Here is a 21,625-nt window from a genome sequence, read left to right as displayed (position 1 = left end):
GTGTATTGCATAACTAAACTGAGAAGATGATTTTGAATATTTAAGAGTTATATGCCCGTTGTTTAATTGTTAAAGCAAAGTGAATATTAATTGTATTTATACCTCGCATTATGATATGTAGAAAAACCACTTTTGCTCTGCATTGGCATGCAGCGCAGTCCGCAGCATCAATGAATGATTTATCTGCCTGAAACGCTGAATTGTTGCTCTCGATTTCTCACCCAATAAACTAGGGGCTTTTAATTTCGCTTGCGATATCGGGTCGAGAACGAGTTTTCGGCATAATGAAAAACTAAGGCAAACAAAAAAACGTACGCCGCTGCCGTCGCTTGGTCATCATGGCAAAAGACGGAAGGACAACCACCGTTGCTCTCGTGCAGCGAAACCAATTATCATATTTATCAATTAAACTCTATAAATAAAACAATATTCCACTCCGATCACGTCGCGAGAGTAATAAAAAAAATATATCCATCAATCTTCGCCAGACTGGAGGGCAACCAGCAGCCGCTCCAGTATTTATCAGCGCCAAGGTAGCCATCGTGATGGACTCGGGTGTCGGGTGGGGTCTCAAATAAATATTCATAAGGTGAAAAATCATATCGAAAAGGTGCAAGCTCTCTGGGCGAAGTGCGATTGATTCTCTCAACGAAAGCAGCAGCAACAGCGGCAGCAGTGCTAACTGCAGCAGCCCTCAATATCCCATGGATCCAGATTTTGATGACGACGCTGTCTGTCTCGGTTGGCGTGGCGAGTTTCTTTCACGCAGTTGACGATCATTGTTCTGGCTGTCGGATTCGCGCCGGAGTCTATGGACTTCTGGAAACCTTCGGAGGCAGCATGTAAGCGACCGTTGAGTAAAACGGAGACAAAATTAAAGCTCATATCAAATTGTAATTAAGCAAGACATATCGCGCCTTGTATCGCATTGTGCCAAGTTGTTTCGCGGTCCAGACTGAGCTCCCGTCAAGGTACAAAAAAATAAACTTTCTAGATGGGTTGGGCTGGCGCGGCATGGTCCTATTGGGAGCGTGTGTGTTGTGTGCATTCATTGCATTTCCAAAAGGAGAATTCTCGCCAAACATGTGAAAAGGGCCCATGTGCCATATGTAAACAAGCCAAATTTTCTCGTTTTTTGATCAATACAAGCGAAATCTGCTCTTATCAATAAGATTTATTGATAAAAGAACTCACTTTTTATCAAAAAATCTTATTTGTACGAGTAGATTAAGCTTGTATTCATTGAAAAACGTGAAATTGTGGCTTGTTTACATATGGCACATGGGCCCTTTTCACATGTTTAGCGAGAATTGTTAAGTATGAAGTCCTACGGGGTTCGCTCACAACGGGTGAACACATTGGAGATAGAGACTGTGGGCTGGTAAAGATTAAAAGTCCACTGGGAAGCATTTTCAGCTCAGCACACAGATTTTCATTGCCTCGACATTCTTCTTGTGATTTTGATAAATAAAAACTTCTATATTGAATTAATAGATGATATTTTAGATACTTGAAACAAAAAGCTTGTACTGACAAAACAAATATTACAGTCTTCTTCTCGGTTTTTTGGGGTAACATCACAATTTTAATGCGTCCTGGCCAAAAATGCGATCCTCTCCCTGCAAACGGGAAAGGATCATGTTAATTTTGTTGTTATTATGTCTTTGAGTATCACTTACACTCTTGATATTGTGTTGAACAGATTTCAAATAAGATAATCTTACGTCAAGATAATCCTGTTTCAGTATAGTAGGGGAATTGGAGCAAAATTGACATGTTACTTACATTTTTGGGATCAGATACCTACCAATCAATCTCTGCGACTGTTTTCCTCAACATTTGATTTACACATTTAGATATTAGCGAATCCATTAGTGCTCTACATACTTAATATTATTTTGCTCTTTGATATATATTAAAACCATGCCAAAACTGCTTTCGTTGAATCACCATTTTGAACCCAGTTTCTGTCCGATTTAAGATCTGTTTTTTGAGGATGAGTATGAAAATACTATAATGAGGAAAACTCATAGAATTTTCATATTTGGGTAAAAAAATCCCAGGAAGGTTGTGTGCAAAGCCACGACCGCAAGGTTGAAGTAGAATACTTTTAAAAGAAAGATAACCCGGCTGCTTGCGTGTCAGTCATTTTTTCTAGTAAATAAACGTTGACGAATCAGATCAATCGAATTTTGCGCTTCAACAAGGATTGACCATTTTCAATAATATAGTAACTTGCTTGTTTTTATGTTTGGGGCTTGACAATTTTCAAATTTTGAGATAATGAAAATTTTTCGGATGTTGTGCTCATGACTGAAGGAAAAGATAATTCAGTACGCTCTGAGACACGGGGATAAAATAAAATTTATAACTTTTACAAATTTCAAAATGTAAATCAACTCAAGAGAAAACATTAACTCTTCAATCATCAGGTTTTTATTTCATCCTGAAAAAGACAATTTGTTTTTTTTTTTATTCTCGCTTATTTTCCGTCGGTCTAGTTCCGCCACTGTTGTGCCCAATCACCGACGCCCAGGGAGGCGACTCCACACCCAGGACCCTAACTCACGACCCGTTTATTAACGGACCGGCGCCAACGGCTTTACTTCCTCATGCGATGGAAGGCGTGATCCCAGAGATTTTTCGCCTCAGAAAATCTCCCGGCGTCGGCTAGGATTGAATCTAGACCAGTTGGGTTGGTTGTGAGTGGATCACGCCACCTCACAACCATCGACACCTATGTCGGCGGTGGGATTCGAACCCAGGCGTCGAGCGTGGTTGGCAGAGACGTTACCAACCACACTAGGCCCCCGCGTCTGGGAGACAATTTGTTGTTCAATTCAATAGCGGATAAGATACCGATCACATCTTGGCGTTATCACTGACAGTGCGAATAAAGTATTCCATGTGATAAATAAACAGTGATAAGCTGATTTAACACTCGAAACTAGACAGCTTAGCAGCGATGCCAGATTATTGGAAGACATTATCTTCAAATGGAAGACATTTACCCTGCGGTCTTCACCGCAGGGTCATTTTTGTTTGTGAAAACAAATGGAAGACATTCAAAAGTATGTGAAGATTTGAGGAAATATGTGCATTTTGTAGAGGGGAGACCTTTTTTTTTGCTCGACAGTTTTTGATTTGCCGGTGTAACTTTTTCAGTCTTTGGTACGTGAAGACATTTGGAGAAATGACCTGGCATCCCTACAGCTCAACGCGAGCGATCGGGCGAGATTTTTGCCGTAGGGTAATGAACAGCTCTACTTACGGCTATTTATTTACCTACGGCAAGAATCTCGCCCGCTCGCTCGCGTTGGCATTCAACATGGCAGAGGCCTCACGTGTTGTCAAAATTAGTCAACTTTTCATTGAATGCATTTACTAGTGCCCACTATCGCACAGAGACTGCGTTCCACTAAAGTGCCTCACTGCATCAGCTGCTATCGATGCTGATATCCGCTGAAACTGCTACGCTATCCGTAGCCATGCCACAGTTGTGACCGCTATACGCTGCCATTGGTATCCGCTGTCCCTGCACCAGCTGGCCCAGCTTGTATCGATTCTGAGATCCGCTGCAACTAGTGCGCTATCTATTGCTATGCCGCAGCTCTGGCGGCTATCCGCTATCGCTGGTATCTACTGCACTGCTACTGCTGCTGCTAAGGGAGGATGACTGCTGTTGTGAGCGGCTTCGGCTGAACCAGGCTCTCATATACGCCAAATAGCATATTTTAAATTGCAAGGTATATGATTCTGTCGACCGTACTTGGGAAGCAATCATATAACGACCAATCAGAGGTCGAATTTTGCGTTTTGACAAGGCTTGACAATTTTCAATAGTACAAAAGTTTGAATAATAAAATTACAATTATCTTCATTTGGGAAGAATCTTAGAAGATTTTCCAATCTATTGCTGCAAGAATGAAGGAAATCCATCGAATACTAACCGATTTATTACCATTTGAAATTCGACATATTTTTAACTTTTTTTGGTTCTAGATTTTCATTTCACATCCCTATGTAGTCGGACTTTCTGAGAGAAGTATTCTATTTCAAAAATTGGCGTCGAAAAAATAATGAAAATTTTCGATTTCTCAAAAATACGAAATGGCGCCATTGTTGCCCCTTAAAGTGAAACAGGTCCAAACTTGGGGCAATTTGTTTTTGCATCAAATACATCAAAAAATCATATAAAGAAGCCAAGGCAGAATAAAAAGTAAAATTTTGTTGCACCATGTAATTGATGGTTTTACAGAATATTCCAAAAAGGTCTAGCAATGCAAAACAATTAGGGTTACTTCGAGCTCTTGCATGTTCAAGCAACGACTAACTTCCAAAAGAATAATAAAAATAACACAGTACAACAAAAATTTACTTCTTCTTTTGTCTTGGCTTCTATGTACGATTTTTTGGTGCAAAATAAATTTCCACGAGTTTGGACAAATTTCACCCAAGGGGTATCAATGACAGCATTTTAAACTTTTGAGAAATCAGAAATTCTCTATGTTTTTTCGACGCCATTTTGTTATTAAAATTCTAAGAGTCTGCCCACATAATATCATTTTCTTACCCATATTTTAAAACTAACCGTTCTTAAATCGGACAAAATGGTGATTTTACGAAAACAGTTTTGGCATGGTTTTAATATATTCAACAAAGCAAAATAAGATGTTTAAAAAAATTAAAGATCTTAATCCGCAGCACTAGTTTAAAATTTATAATGTAATAACAGCTTATTGCGAATAATGCTCAGCCCTTAGCCATTACCTCCGCCGAGAACAAGTATGATCCGCGAGAATGGCCGCTTAAGTCTACCGGGTGTGCAATCTCGCCTGGAATGCTCACTTGCCTGGTGCCATCGTGCAATCCCTGCGAGCCCAGCAATGCTAATGTGACTGCTCATGTGCAGTCTCAGTCGCAGTTGTTGCAGTTTACTGTTTTTTAAATTCAACATTAGCAGCTTATATGCTACGAACGGACTGCGATACAAAAAGAAGCTCGTTCCGATTGTGACCACAGGCCCGGACAGAGCTGAGGAAAGTTTTGAAGTCTACACTGGTATTGCATGTGTTTCGGTCGAGATTAGATCTTGTAGCGTGTAGCCTTCTTGCTTCGCTAGTAACGGGGAAGTAAGCTCCACGGTATCTGAGTTTTATAGGATGTTTAAGTTCCAACGAAGGTTGCCAGATATTTTGTGATTAGTTTGGTGTGCTTTTCACGTGTGTATAGATAAGTTTCAAATCAAAACACAGATAAGTATATTACATATTATTACGATTCTGATGTTTGAACAAATTTGGAAATAATTGCTTCCAGCCTATCTCACTTGAGATCGGTAGTCGCAATCTGCAAAAACTTACCACTAACTGGTGTGCTTGTCACAGCTCCGTGGAGGCAGCAAAACGACATACGAGCTGAACCAGTTGAGTGATGCATAGTGAGTGATAAATGTGTTTTGTACCTGTAGAAACTGTGTCCATGATTTATTGAACAACGACGACGATGACGCGAATGATGACCATGCCGGGACCGGCGTTTCCGCTCATGCTGCTGCTGCTGAGTTGGATTTGAGATGCGTTGTACGAAAACTTCGGCGTGCGCTCCGTGAGTGTTGTAGCAGATTTGTAGTTTTGCCTGTTACGCCCGGTCCATGTAGATTAACGGATGATAAGCAAGCGTGTTGGTATCATGTGTTGCATCTGGCATCTGTGTGCATTTATCATGCGGAGCCAACCTGGACATGGTTGATTCCTACCGATGCTGAATGGTTTTGAGATATGATTTATGCAGTTGTTACAATACTGATTCTGAATCATGCATCGGTCTGCAATTGATTACTTTATTTATCCTTGTTGTTCTTCTGATGAATTTAGAAATTGTTTCACGAAATAATATAATTGCCGCATTTAAATCGTTTGGCGAACCTTAAAATTGGAATATAATTATTTGTACAATTATTATTTGCGAACAGTAAATCAGATTTCTTATATGCTGCAAGAAAGTCTTCCGACTCAATCATTGCAGTTTTGGAGAGAGTTCACCTAATCAAAATCTACTCATAAATAAATCTACTTATTTACTTTTGTACAATTTAGGATACAAATACAGCGTGTCATTAAAAATGTCAAATACTCAATTGCACTTTAAAACGAAAAATTGCGAGAAAAATTATTCCGATTTGGTTTTGCAGTAATCTCGAGCTACAACTACATCTAAATACCACTTATCCTATTTTGGATACTTTGCTGGGCGGCCATTTTGTTTGATTATTCAACATTTCTCAATTGGGTGAAGTGAGGCGGCTAAGAGGATTGAAGCCTGTTTCTTCGATACCACTGTAGTACTTCTCCGATGTTGTGGCACCTTGTCAATTTAGGCCAAAACATTACATTTGAGCTATAATATACGGAAGAATACATTTTCTCAGGCAATTTTTGCTTGTTAGTTTCATAATCCATGATATTGCTCGTCGCGAGACTCTGGGTTCTTTGTCCGCAGTTGCCAATACCTTACCAAATTATAAGCTTTCTTGCGAATTCATCGACAAAAACGAAATTAAAATTGCTAGGGACATCATCTTGGTCAGTGGCTCTATAGAACCTTTATCCAGAAAGCAGCCCATAATTTATCTTCACGTAAGTTAAGTCGCCCAAGAGGATCGTCTTTTGTACTGGCACTGATTTTGTTGGCATTGAATTCCTTGGCGATATCATAATTCAACAGTCCTGGGTTTGTCCACATTGTTCGAATGCAGCTTTCGATCCTTGGTTCCACTACGACACTTTCTATGAACCTGCCGACCGATACTATGCTGCTCACGAACAAGTTTGAACACATTTAAACTACTTCGTGATATTTGAATCTGTCAACGTTATCTTTTGGAAGTGGGTGTCCAAAATTTATTTAGACCGGGATTATAAATTTGGATACAATTTGAAAATTTCGTAATGAAATGTAAGTATCACACTTTTGATTTTTGAGTATTTTTAATTGAAAGAACTTTTCATAGTGAACATATATGCATATGTTTTGAAATAACCTCTCTCTTTTTGCCTTTTTCCTAGAATGGTATAGCAATCACTGGCAAAACCGAAGGTATGAAAGTGCTCCAAAGGGCCGAATGGACTCAGCTCGACGAGCTGAGTATTTTCTGTATGTGTGTGTATGTGCAAATTTTCAATCTCACTCGATTTTCTCAGAAATGGCTGGACCGATTTTCATAAAATTATTCTCAAATGAAAGATTTAGTTGCCCCATAAGAACCTATCAAATTTTAATTAAGTCGAATTTTTGTGTTATGTATCAAAATGTGAAAATCACGAAAGTTTATTATCTCAGAAACTACACAACCGATTTTAACAAAATTGGTTTTGAATAAACGGGCTACCTAAAAAGCCTTAACTTTTGAATTTTATAAAGATTGGACATGTGGTTCAAAAGTTATGGAAAGAAACGTGTTCTGGAGACTATTTAATCTCACTCATGTTTCTCAGAGATGGTTGGACCGATTTTCATAAAATCAGTGTCATATGAAAGGTCTGGTTGCTCCATAAGACCCTATTGATTTGTTTTGCAATCGGACTTCAACATTGCCTGTTAAGTTTAAAAATGTGAAATCCAGCTATTAAAGAAACATATTCCGAAGACTACCTAAACTCACTCACTTTTCTCAGAGATGGCTGAACCGACTTCCACAAAATTAGAGTCAAATAAAAGGTCTAGTGCCTCATAACACCGTATTGAATATTATTGTAATCGGACTGTAACTTCAAAATGTGAAAATCACGAAACTTCATTATCTCAGAAACTACACAACCGATTTGATCAATATTATTATCAGATGAGCGGGCTAGTTAAGGGTTAACTGAAGAATTATAATGATTGAACACGTGGTTCCAAAGTTTGGCTGCCCTATAGGTTCCCATTTCATTTGATTATAATCGGATTTTCGACCGTTATGTTTTAAATTGTAAAAATAATGAAAGTCTATTATCTCAAGGATTACACGACTTATTTCAATATAACTAGTGTCATATGAACGATTATCTCTCAAATAAATAACAAACTTCATAACAATTTGATGTGTTGTTCAATAGTTACATAATTTAAATATGGGTCATTCCATACGAAATGTACATGCCACTTGGACACGACCACCACAGCTTTGCTCAAAGTTGGGGGAAATATTCATCTACTGTCACTTTGGAATAATCCCAATTTTGGTGTCGATTGGATTACCCCCCGCTCTGTAGGACCCCCCTCTTTATTGCAATGTCACGCGTTTTTAGTTCAAAATCTCTTTTCTCTTTTTCTTCCAATTCATAGACGTAAGATGTCCAAAAAATACTGATAGATGATATTTGAAGAAAATAAGCCAAGAAATCAAAAAAAATATAACTTTTGACCGTAAGTGTTGCCAGATAAATTATTTTGTATTTGAAAATACATTTTTCGGCAAATGCAGCCTTTTTTATTTAAATTTGATAATTTCATCGTGTTCCTTGGAAAATTTGACGTAAGAAACAACAACATCCTGAGGTAATATGAGCCAATCTCGAGATATACGATATTTTTACGAAAATAGTTATAAATTTCGTAATTAATTTATTTCATAATTTATTGATGTAAGACACCCGAAAAATAGTGATAGGTGAATCTTAAGGAAAATAAACCACGGAATCCAGAAAAAATATTGTTTTTGACCAGAAGTGTTGCCAGATAGATTATTTTCGTATTTTAAAACTAAATTAGCATTTTTCGGCAAATGTAGCTAAGTTCCTTTTAAATTTGATGGTTTCATCGTATTTCTCGCAAAATTTTACGTAAGAAACACTTATCACCCCGTGGTAATATGAGCCAATCTCGAGATATTACATTTTTACGAAAAATTAATTAGGAAATTTAAAACTATTTTTTGTTAAAATGCTATATCTTTTGAACGTTCCCAGTATTGCTCATGACTAAAGTGTTCAAAATTTGGAGTCCTTTCTTTTATTTCGCTATTTCTTAAGCACTAACATTATGTAAAATTTCATATTTTTATACTTCAAATATTACTTTATATTAATATTACTATGAAGTATTGCTCGTGACTAAAGTGTTCAAAATTTGGAGTCCTTTCTTTTATTTAGCTATTTCTTAAGCACTAACATTATGTAAAATTTCATATTTTTATACTTCAAATATTACTTTAGTAAAAACATCAAAATTTTGGAACCCAAAGAGTGAATATACCTTTATTGGATTGAAGTGTTCATGTAAATCTATTTTAACGAATAATAAGTTTGAATGAGAAAGGCTGGGTCCGACCGCTAGGTAAATTGATTTTTTTGTAACATTTCATGTTGGGACCACTGCGACCTCCATTTTGATATGTTGTGATATAGGCTAGGTACTCGTGGCAGACGTATCAAGTCGCTGTTATATCGCACCCTTTCTCCAAATTTTGTACTGAATTTTGTATGAAATGTATAACCTAATTAGGATGTGCAGACCTCGAAAGACTTCATAGTTCCTTTTCCAAAGGGTTTTATTCGGTGCTGTATAAGTGCACTACATTGACAGAGCATATCGTCAGTTGAATTCAAAACTGGCACAACTCAAAATTTTGCAGTTTTGAGTTATTGATGGCAAACGATGCCAAATACTATGAAGTTTCATCTCACAAAGACCCGTTTCAAAATTCAAAATATTTCCAGAAATATAAGTAGATGTGCCTGTATTGCACAAATCTAAAATATCCCTAAAATGACAGAAAAATGAGGTTACAATTCTTATAACTTGTTTATTACATGCACCTGATAGACCCAAACAAGTTCAGTAAATATGGAAAATCTTAAAATTTGATTTTTTCACGAAAATGAAAAAAGAAATTTTCGACGCAAATTTTCAAACGCGTTTTTCTCGAAACTATGAATTTTGAGTTGTGACAGCTTTGAATTCAACTGACGATATATTCTGCGGTTTATCATTCGATCCCGCAGAGGCGACAAATTTCGTCATCCGACTAACCAATTTGTCTCAGGTGCTCTTTTAACGCACAGTTTTAATAATGCGTTTCGCTTTTTTGTATTGTCCTATTTTCCCAAGTTTTCAATATTGTTGTCAGTGCGCTTGATGACAACCCACAGACCGATTCGAGGCCAATAAAATCGGTACATGACTCCTGTCTGGCTAACGTATCGGCTATTTCATTACCTTTAACGCCACAGTGTCCTGGAACCCCGTATAACCTCTCCCTTAGCTAGCTTCACCACTTCGAACGCCTTTCCAAGCTGTCGCAGGCGCATGCACGAATTTCATGGGTATTTTCTCAGGAATGTTCCAGATTATCTGGATTAGCGCTCTAAACTGTTTTAAGTTGGAGATCTTGTAATCAGCAAGTTACGACATTATGTAGGACCAGGCAATCAAGTCCATTGGGCTCAGACTTGGAGAGCTTGGTGGCTATCTATATCGAGAAAATCCTTTGAATTGTTCCTACACTAGCCTTGAACCATATTCCGAGTATGTGCTGGTGCAACGTTTTGTTGCAACACATTGTGGTCATCTCCAAAGTGTTCGAAGACTTTAACGACTTGCGGTGTCCTTGCAGAACTTATATGACCGAATCTCCAACAGTGTCGCCCAAAGAGGATGTTTTCTTGTACCTTTTGATTGGTTTATATACGAAATCTCGCTCAATATCACACAAGTTTAGACATATGAATATTGTGCAAGGGCGGTCACCGGCCAAAAACTGCTTCAAAACGATTTCCCGGGGCAGAGATCGGGTAACCAACCTCCGGTGGAATGGATTATGCCCACATGCTAGGGGCGTCGTACAACAGCGTCTGACCCGGAGTGGATGTTAGAATCATTGAAATGCTTTATCCCGCCAGCTACACCTATCTTGGACAGCCCCATCAGCAGGATGTAGGTACCTTACCCTGGTAAGGTAGCATACCGTAACCTATCCTGACTACCAACAACGAAATTAGAAATACGGAACGAAACAATCGACGAAGACATAGGCTACGAACACGAAAACAGAAAACGGTAAACGATTGGAAATTGGGTACTTGGACACGAGCTGGCTTGCTTACTCGAGCATTACAGCGGCAGGGAGTCGAAATCGCAGAGATTCAGGTGGTTCGAATTTCGTGCACCCTACTGCACACACCTCTTTCAAGTACTTCATCTACTACAGTGACGGCAAAGCTGCGAAACGAGGCGTCCGTTCCGTAGTGCTGAAAAACTAGAAAACAATAGATATCTGGTGGAGGCCCGTAGAAGACCGCATATGCGTGTTGAGGATTAAGGGCGAATTCTTCAGCTACAGTGTGTAGATGCACCGACAAACGACAAATCTGATGACGTCAAAGATGAGTTCTTAGAAAACTTGAACGATCCTATAACGAGTGCCTAAAACACGACGTAAAAGTCGTCATCGGAGATGCAAACGGACAGGTTGGGAGGAAGGAATTCTTCTGTCCGGCCATTGAAAGGCATTGCTGACCGTCGTCAACCAATGAAAATGAACGCGTTCACAAACCTTAAATAAGCTAGCAAGCCGAAAATGAAGTCGTATAGCGGTTTTAAAAAGGTGGTATTGCTGGTTCTTAATGTTATTACGAGCTTTGAAAGGTGGTCATGAACTAACCATATAGAATTTTGATTTTTCTCCGAGTGGCTTTCAACATCATCCTTTTTTTGAATGATTATTTGTTTAATCAATAGTTTTAATGTTAATTTACTATACACGTCGAAAGACTCATTGAACAAGGTTTTTAATTGGTGGAATCGTGAAGGCTGAAATGCTTGTATGTATGGTTTTAAGCTTACTGGGTGTAATTAAGCTGTTTTTAGACCAGAGGAATAGGTCTTGTCAAATCATATCAATGCACAGCACTTGTTGAAGCACAGCTCGCCGCCATTACGAGTATTGCAACTTAGTTATCGATTTCTCGTTTTTTTCTCTTTGAATGATTTGCAACAATTTTTTTTATCAAAAGACCGCAGTGTGTTTGAGTGGGTATATGGATAAACAATTTCCAGACGGTACATTGAATGACAGAATGATTCAGTTGCTCGATTTCTAGATCATCTGTCGTTTCTATTTCTTGTTCGCTGTAACTCGTATTTAACTGATGAAATTCGCACCAATATAAACATGTGGCTACGGAAATCTCGTTACACTCGTGAGCAAAAGTCCATGGGTACGTTTGTTTCTTCCAATAACACTCATGGAACACATGTCAGATAAAATAGTTTGATATAATAATTTCATTTTCACATAAATAAATAACTGTCAAAACAAGTCACTTTACTGGCGGAGTTTATCCCCTTCCGCGACCCTATTGTTGTTCCGAGCGCTTTTGTTGTTCGAGAGAGAAGTAGAAAACTTCGTGATCGTATCGAACGGGCGACGCACGAGGGGTCAATACTTATTGACGGTGCATGTGCGATCGTACAGCATAAACATACCGATCAATAAGGTGGTGGGTACACTTAAAAGCAAAAGATTAATAATCTTCTTGGCGCGCCGTTTCTGGTGGCATCAGGTGTGCGCGTGCAGGTGGGAGGGTTGGAACGATCGCGGACGAACGAGTCTTGAATCCCGAGCACGTGAAACGGAATGTGTTGCCTTTTTAGTAAACCGCGGCCGAAACGAGCCTGTTACTTTTGTTCGTTTAGCAGGGATTTGATGTGTTGCGCTGATGTTAAATTTTTCTGGCCGAAAAGAACCATAATTGAAAATAGAAAAGATATGCAGGAAGTATTATCCTAATTTCTTGTGAATGATAAAAGTTTCTTTCTGATAAGACTGATAAAACAACTTGAGCAGTCTAGATCGATTGCACAGACTCTTCCTAATCGTAAAAAGAAGAAAAAAAGAACAAACAAACAGTCGTCAACGTTGATCAGCAGCTCAAAAGGCGCGGGAAACGAATATCAATAAATTATTCCACTTTTAAGCTCGGTAGAATGATTAATTTCCTTCGATCAATAAAGCACGAGCATATCACACGAATTCACCACCGGTGAAGTGAAAGAGCTAGACTATTTTTTTCTGCCCCAATGCTTGTTTGTTGTGGTTTGAGTTATTGATGGAAATATCTCAGTTCGTGCGGTGACCAGCGGCGACCATCAGGAACCCACAAACGAGGAACTGATCTTTTGCGCAAAGGTTTGTCCAGCTTTTGTAGGGATCACAGGCAGTATGACTGTAGTTTGGTCATGTGAGTTATGACTAGTGCTTTTTGTTTGTCTGCCGTGGCCTCCAGTGTGATTGACAGGTCCTGTATTGTACTCTCGAACTTTAACGGTTATTAATGTTTCTAAATCGCTTAAATAGTATCGTTACTAGCGCGGGTGATCTAGACGTAGTTCATGCGATAGATCTTAATTTGAGATGGTGAGATTAGTAAGCTGGATTAAAGTTTTAGGTTTGTTCACGAGTAATTATGCAAAGTAATGTGAGGTGGAGTATATTGCGAAATATGTGACATGCTGCCATTTTTCCGCAACAATTAGCAGAAGAAATCTGAAGTGGGAAAGCTTCTGCAAAAGTCTGGTACTTTTATTATGTTTTGCTACTTTATCTCAAATTGTTCGTCCAAATTGCTTCCAAACACAATCTGAATGCCCCGTAGATATACCGTTCGTTTCCGAGTGAAGGCGGGCGTATACAAGCTTAAAACATTGGCGATAATTCGATCTTGTTGTAATATGCAAATCGCGATTCAGGAGCGAAACAGTTTTTAACATGCACCCGGCAGTCAAGAAACACGGATGGCGTAAATATAGGCTCCTTGTTGAGCCGTGTTTTGGCAATGTGCGCATTCTCTTCGCGCGGCTACAACATCCGCTCCGGTGCGCTTAAGCTCGGCCCTGCAGAATCGCGAAATTGTCATTTGAATGGGGAGCCTTTCCCGTTTTTCTTCATTGAGCTTGGGTTGCTTGTTGCTTCCCAAAGCCCACCAGTGACCACGGGGAAGTTTGTGCTCAATTAAAATGAAATAAATAAAACTAAATAAAAACAGAAGCGTGCGAGTCGCATGGGAACAACGTTCTTGCTTGGAAAACAAAACAACTATGAACAGAGGAAGGAAAATGATCGTCTGCTGGGTTGATTCTAATTAAAACTAAAATGAAATGCAATAGACAGCAGTCAGTTGTTCGGATATAACTGACATTCGATTGAAAACATTACAGTAAGGATCAGGAATGCCACAAGTAACATATTGGGTGGTTTATTTCGATATATGTTCACAATTGGGTATTGCAAAGTAGGAACATATTAATAATCACAACTTGGCGCTTTATCGATGAAATATTTTTGCTCATCATTCCAAATAAGTTGAACAGTGAGAGAAAGAAAGTTAAGAACATTGTCGCGAGGAATAAACTAATGTCACAAAATTATAGACGTAATTACGATGTACTTCAATCTTTTAACTCAATGATAGATAGTTTTAACAGCGTGTTCGTTTTTAATGTCTTTCAGAAAAATGTTACTCATGGTTTTTGAAACCGAAACCATTTTTATTGGCAAATTTATTTAAAAACATTATCAAAGCGACAGCGTACAAGTCAGCATAATTAAAAATAAATTAACAAGTCCAGTGACAGTTAGAGTAACGTTAAACGGAAAGTTAAAGGATTTAAAATAATAAGAATGTGTATTTTCTCAATATTCATGCATGTATAAATTAATTTTTATTGAAGATATTTGTTTTTGCTCTCGGTGTTTTTTTGCTGGTACGATGCTGGTTTTAACAATCCAGTCGTCGTATGTTCGAATCCTGACTCGGGAGAGACTCTCAATAGAATCGTAGCACTATCTCCGCAATTGTCTTGTACACGAAATCGTTGGCTGTGAAGTCTGTGTCTAATAAACAAAAGGGCGAGTTCCGCATTGGAATGTAACACCTGGAAAGCAAGCAAACATTCAATAACAATGCGATGTAATAGTGAGTTTCCTAAACATGTCTCATGGTGGCTTTTTGTGCAAAGACTCTGCGTTATTTTCATCATTAGAAAGTTAGACCGTCATGAGTTGCACACTTAGAATAATTTGCCATGGAGCTCAAACTGCAAAAGTATGGAAGATCTGAGCTTTTTAACCACTTTTTGACTTTTAGTGCCCCTAGTGAACTTAGAAGTGCTTCAAAAAGCTGTTGAGAATTAGACGCATCGGGTTTGTCGCTTCTACATTTGCTTACGAGAAAACTTTGAGTCTCTCATTGGAAACTGGAAAAGTTTGAGCAATTACTCTGCAGCCGTTTGATGCACTTCCGAGCACGCTTGGGGCACCAAAATTCACAGAAACGGTTAGAAAGCTATAATCTTTCATTATTTTCCAATTTGAGCTCTAGGGCAAAACCTGTGTTGACCAGTGTTTGCATCAACCGCAGGCAATACACGGACGATCAAACATGCTATTATGCTTTTGTTTAAATATATCAATAATACATTCTCAGTGTCAATTTTCGAAACCAATTTTTAAAATTGACATCCCTCAATGTGGATATTCACTAGATAACATAGTATTTGACCCTTCCAAAAACGTAATAGTCAAAATTCTAGTGTTCTAGTGAAAGTTGAATGTTAAAGTTAAAGTTTAAGGTAAAGTTAAAGTTAAAGTTAAAGCTAAAGTTAAAGTTAAAGTTGAAGGTAAAGTTAAAGTTAAAGTTAAAGTTAAAGTGAAAGCTAAAGTTAAAGTTAAAGTTAAAGTTAAAGTTGAAGTTAAAGTTAAAGTTAAAGTTAAAGTTAAAGTTAAAGTTAAAGTTAAAGTTAAAGTTAAAGTTAAAGTTAAAGTTAAAGTTAAAGTTAAAGTTAAAGTTAAAGTTAAAGTTAAAGTTAAAGTTAAAGTTAAAGTTAAAGTTAAAGTTAAAGTTAAAGTTAAAGTTAAAGTTAAAGTTAAAGTTAAAGTTAAAGTTAAAGTTAAAGTTAAAGTTAAAGTTAAAGTTAAAGTTAAAGTTAAAGTTAAAGTTAAAGTTAAAGTTAAAGTTAAAGTTAAAGTTAAAGTTAAAGTTAAAGTTAAAGTTAAAGTTAAAGTTAAAGTTAAAGTTAAAGTTAAAGTTGAAGTTAAAGTTGAAGTTAAAGTTAAAGTTAAAGTTAAAGTTAAAGTTAAAGTTAAGTTTAAGTTTTGCTTACAAAAAATAGATTTCACGGTTCGATTACTGTTTGTTACCAGTTCATGGAAGAAGATATATAAATTATGTAATTTGGAACAAAACAAAGTTTTTGACTTTAAGTAACAAAACAAAGTTTTTGACTTTAAGAAACATAAACAAAGTTTTTGACTTTAAGAAGAATGCTACGATTTATTATCACTTCCCAGTAATAAAAATAAAGTAAACAACTTTCTTATTTCTTATCGTTCTCATAGTAAATTTTGTGCACTCTCAGAATCTGTAATACAGTGATCACCCGATTACATCAGTACCCGATTTTATCGGCCCCCGATTTTATCACCTTTTTCGATAGATTTTATCATCATATAGCATTTCATCAAAAAAAAAAATCAGTATGAACGGATTTTCTATTTGAATTCAATATTTTAGTACTTCTGCACAGCTCTGGTTAGAATCACATCATTCTGGATATAGTTTTCATTGAAAACTCAACCATTGCACAGTGTTTTATTTTGGCGTTTTCGCTCGATTAATTGAATAGTGGTTCAAGCCATAAAGTATATTCATACATTTTTAAAGCTATTAAACAACGCATCTTTTGATATAGAAAAATGGGTGATAAATTTACTCAAAAGTTAGATAAAAAATTTCCTTCTTCATTTGATTGAGATAGACGCATAGTGTCTTCAGCAAATCTCTTACATATTACGAACCATATGAAGTTTTCTTTCAAAAGGCACTAACTCCCAACTTTTAAGTTATCAGCCTTCCAAAAATGCATGTTTTTACAAAAAAATATTATGTTTTATCTATTAAAATAAACAAGCTATTTCCCATAAAATATTATTTTCAGAATAATTGCACGTCCACTATCTACAAATCTCGCAATTATTCACAAGTAGCAGTTAAGATACAAACTTTCGTCTTTTAAAGTCTGTAGACTGCATTCTCGATTAATTTTTATTTTTAAATTCATCGGTGTTGTTTCAACTACGTCATTGATTTCTTTTCTTCTGTTTTCTGTTCTTCTCGTGAATGAAGAGGAGGGAGGGGTGTCAAGTCACCATTGACATATTTCTTACTCCTAAAAAGCTCACCATGTCAAATTTGGTAACATTTGCTTGATTAGTTTTTAAGTTACGCAGAAGTTTGTGTTATATTTGTATGGGAGCCCTCCTATTAAGAAGAGGGAGGATTCTCGACCTACTCTAATAACCTTTTCCGGCCTCATAAACCTCTACATAAAAATTTCCACGGATCAGAGAGACAGACAGACAGATAGAACTGCTTTTTCATATGATTATATTTATTGTAGTAATTTAAATCGCTGATTTTACGTATTAAATTATTGGTTTATCATCTTTTATAACAAAATATTAATAAAAAAAATTCCCGATTTTATCACTTTCCCTATTTTATCACCCCAAACATTATATATATTATATATAGACCGTTCCGATAATTATAAATACACTTACGATCAACCGTCATTTCAAATAACGTACAGTATTCAACCAAACGTTGGCTGCGTCCTGTTGTTTACATCCAAAAGAAACAGATGCTGTCATTTTTTCTAACATTTATTGCGAAATTTTGAAAATGCGTGGCCTTTCTCCCGAGCAAAGAAAGCGAATTGTGCACAAATGGGGCACCGTGAGTGGTCTTTCTATAAGAAAATTAGCCAGAGAAGAAGGTAAAAGTGTCGGAGCGGTTCAAACCGCATTGTGGAAGTATTGGGGAGAGTGCACATTTACTGATGCCCCAAGACGTGGTAGAAAACCCGGGCCTGTTGATCCCACAATGGACACAAAGGTTAAGGAATACTACAAGCGGCATCCTTCAGTATCAGTACGAGATGTGGCAAGGAAGCTTGGAACCTCGGCGAGTAACGTTATGCGTGCCAAGGGAAGAATGGGTCTGCAGTCCCGTCGGAAGCAGAAGCAGCCAAAACGAAATCCAAAACAAGCTGAATCTGTGAAACCGAGAGCTCGGAAGCTTTATGACAAACTTCTGACCAAAAAAATGGCGTGTGCTATCATGGATGACGAAACCTACATAAAACTGGACTATAAGACTCTGCCAGGACCGCAATTTTATACATCACCGAAGGGAAAGGATGTCCCTGGACCAGTGAAAGCCATTTACACCGAAAAATTCGGCAAGAAGGTAATGGTTTGGCAGGCCATTTGTGAATGTGGGAAAATATCTCGTCCATTCATTACGAATGACACAATGAATGGTAAAATTTACGTGAAAGAGTGTTTGCAGAAAAGGTTGTTACCCATGGTTAAGCAGCATAACAATCCTCCAATCTTTTGGCCCGATCTTGCTTCCTGCCATTACTCTAAGGATGCACTATGGTGGTATAAAACAAATGATGTCACATGTGTCCCAAAGGAGATGAATCCTCCAAACTGCCCTGAAATTCGCCCTCTTGAAACTTATTGGGCTTTGACCAAGGCAAAACTGAGGAAATTTGTCAAACCAGCGGACAATGTTGAAAAATTTAAAAAAGATTGGCTTAAAGTGGTAAAATTGGTCGGAGAACACACTGTGCAAAAGCTTATGAGTAGTGTTAAGAGAAAAGTTAGAGAACTCGCGTATCCTACGAAAAATAATCCCAACTTGAATTGAAACTGGAAAAAAAACACTTATTATCTATATTTCAGAATAAAATGACCCGAAAAATCTTGTATTTTTTTTTATTCAAGAAAAAAGATGTATTTATAATTTTCGGAACAGTCTATAATCGGGTGATCACTGTAATATTGAAGGGTTTTCTGGAAAATTTTCAGATTAGAACAAGAACCAAACCAAAAAAATTTGTCGTGTCCAACGGACCACATCCTTTTTCTTTCAGCCAACTTGACTTCTTCACTTTTCTTTTTTTCTTTGTGCAACTTTTCCATCCGCTTTCTACAACAGCTCTCCAAAAACTGATTCGGCTTTTGCTGTTAACATAGTTGACAGTTCCAAGCGAAGTGAAAATTTGACAAGTGAAAAAGCGTAAATTTTCACTTACGAAATCTGTCGTGAAAACCCGTTTGTGAAACACGCAGGTATTTCACCAGCCTGCAGTTTACAGTTTAAGTGAAGTGAAATTCACAAATTTACACTCCGAGCGGAGTGAAAATTGGCTGCAACTGATAGAATATAAACGCACTAGCGTTTGCATGCTCGAAAAAAGTAAATCCAAGTGAAAAGGATGAGATCCACAACCTTCGATTTCGCTGGATCGAATTTGTTTGCAGTTTCAAGCGAAGTGAAATTTTTGCAGGTTGTGTTTTTCACGGGCGTGAAAAAATGACCATTTTGTATGAGATTTTCACTTCGCTTGGAGTTCTAAATAGGGCTTCACGTAAAACAAAGTTCTGTTGCTAACCGTTAGGTTGCTGTGATCTATTGTTCAAAGTACTCTTTTTAATTTCTAAATATAATTTTTTTTTAAAATGTACATTTATTTATTTCTTATTATTTTATTTATTTATTTCTTATAGATATATTTTTTAAAACATATTTGTTTTATTCAGCGGGTTCATACTCTACAGAATTGTCAAAGCTTTGTAACGTCACGGTGGAATGTGCGTTTGCGTTCGATGCCGACTCTGGTTTCACCGCAAGTTGGTTCACTTATTGTGTAGGTTATAGTACCACGACAGCTCGTCTTAGCTGTCGAAAGCTTGAAATAATCTGTTGAAATGAATTATTGGATACCAAATTCGCACATAACGTAAGCTATATGCTTTTAAATGCAGATTTTTTCATATTTCTACAATAAATTTTTAAACCTTACGCTCAGTCGTCATGATAATTGTTATTGAAAGAAATTATTTGCCGTTTTGCCATTAATTTTGTTGATATAGATCCCAACTTAACCGAAAAAGTTCTTCCGTTCTCCCATCTAACTATCTAATCCCATCTAACCTATTTACTAGCTCATAAATCAACATTTCCATTGAACTAAGAGGGCTTATTTTTCCGGCACTGTTTCCAGAACTTTTGGCGCCAAATGCTCCAAGTGCAGCCGGTCGATCGCACCCTCTGACTGGGTGCGGAAGGCCAGGGACCTGGTGTTCCATCTGGCCTGCTTCTCCTGTGACACCTGCGGCCGGCAGTTATCCACCGGTGAGCAGTTTGCACTGATCGAAGATAAGGTTATGTGCAAGATTCACTACATGGACACCGCGGACGAAGGCTCTAACTCGAGCGATGGTAGGTTTTCGTTCATCAATGCAAACGGTTGATTGTTTATATTGTTTTTTGATGGCTCAATAAATTTTGTTCCCGACTGGGCCCCATTGGGCAGATGGTTGCAGCACCGACGGCTTCAACAAAAACAAATCGAAACGTGTGCGGACAACGTTCACAGAGGAACAACTTCACATCCTGCAGGCGAACTTCCAGGTCGATAGTAACCCGGACGGGCAGGATTTGGAACGGATAGCCCAGCTGACGGGACTCAGTAAGCGGGTTACTCAGGTGTGGTTTCAGAACTCAAGAGCGCGGCAAAAGAAACACACTCATGGTAGGTTTCCGCTAGCCGTATTGCGTCGTGAAACTGTAAATAGCAATGAATTTGTCATTTTTTCAACAGTTCCCCGAGATCATAACGCGGCAATGTTTAGCACACTGCGGCAGGATCTTAACAACAACAGCAACACGAGTCTCAGTGATAACGACAGCGGTATGGGAAAGTCACCTTCCATGTTCAATTCTCATGGTAAAGCTTTTAGGAAAAATAATAACTGCAACTGATTTTGATTTCATGTTTTTTGAATATACTTTTTCCAGTGAATTTGATCAATTTGATGGTGTAACACATAGGGATGCAATCATTGCTGCAGCTGCCACCGGATGGAAGCTGCCAAACGAATGATTGCTGAGTCGGTAGACAAAACTATGACACATATTGTTGTATGGATTTAGTTGTAATATTTATAGCACATAATTCCAGATGTATCATCAGGAAGACAGAAACCAAAGATTTGAACCATGCTCTCACTCTGGATAGCATAATAAGGGGACGTTCTAGTTATATTTTACTAATCTATATTATTGATTGTTTAAAACTTAGGTGACTTCAGAATCAAATGATCGAATGATGATCAAGATACCTTGTATACTATTGTGCTGAATGATGTGTGCACTGTTTACGATAAGCTGAATTCGTGAATCAAAAAAAAATCATTACTGTGGCGATAAATAAAGTGTAACTGTTGAAGTGGATAAGTTTATCAATTTTTGAAAGAAAGCGAAACGCATTGGTCATCTTCGTTTACCTCACAGATAGTTTTGGCTTGATCGGAAAACAACAATGGTGACTGAATATCATGAATAATTTGTTACAATGAGGAGTACTGATGTTCGCATCGAAAATCATATAGATTTTTAAGGTAAGGTAAGTGCTATCAATATAGCAAATTTAGTGCATTTTATGAAGCATTCATACAGACGGAAATTAATTGTTTAGAGTGGTTCCATGACAAACGATCTACAGTCTA

At 37.6% G+C, this 21,625-nt stretch overlaps 1 protein-coding gene across 2 annotated transcripts in view; it reads left to right on the top strand.

Annotated features, from left to right (window-relative positions):
* LOC129724618 (LIM/homeobox protein Awh-like) overlaps positions 1-21,340 on the top strand; it is a 97,194-nt gene extending 75,854 nt beyond the window's left edge. The window contains exons 3-7 of one of the 2 annotated variants that reach the window (XR_008727935.1): positions 20,119-20,336; positions 20,431-20,649; positions 20,719-20,844; positions 20,916-21,011; positions 21,079-21,340. Coding sequence is in view for 1 of the 2 variants with exons in the window: in XM_055679636.1 (XP_055535611.1) it covers positions 20,119-20,336; positions 20,431-20,649; positions 20,719-20,844; positions 20,916-20,941 (589 nt within the window). In the remaining variant the exon portion in view is untranslated. Of the gene's footprint in view, positions 1-20,118; positions 20,337-20,430; positions 20,650-20,718; positions 20,845-20,915 lie in introns of both variants that reach the window. The other variant, XM_055679636.1, reaches the window with a different exon arrangement.
* Positions 21,341-21,625: the final 285 nt, after the last annotated feature.

This window comes from Wyeomyia smithii, chromosome 2 (genome assembly GCF_029784165.1).
Source record: "Wyeomyia smithii strain HCP4-BCI-WySm-NY-G18 chromosome 2, ASM2978416v1, whole genome shotgun sequence".
Taxonomy (NCBI): Eukaryota; Metazoa; Arthropoda; class Insecta; order Diptera; family Culicidae; genus Wyeomyia; species Wyeomyia smithii.
This window is presented reverse-complemented; position numbering and strand designations above follow the sequence as displayed.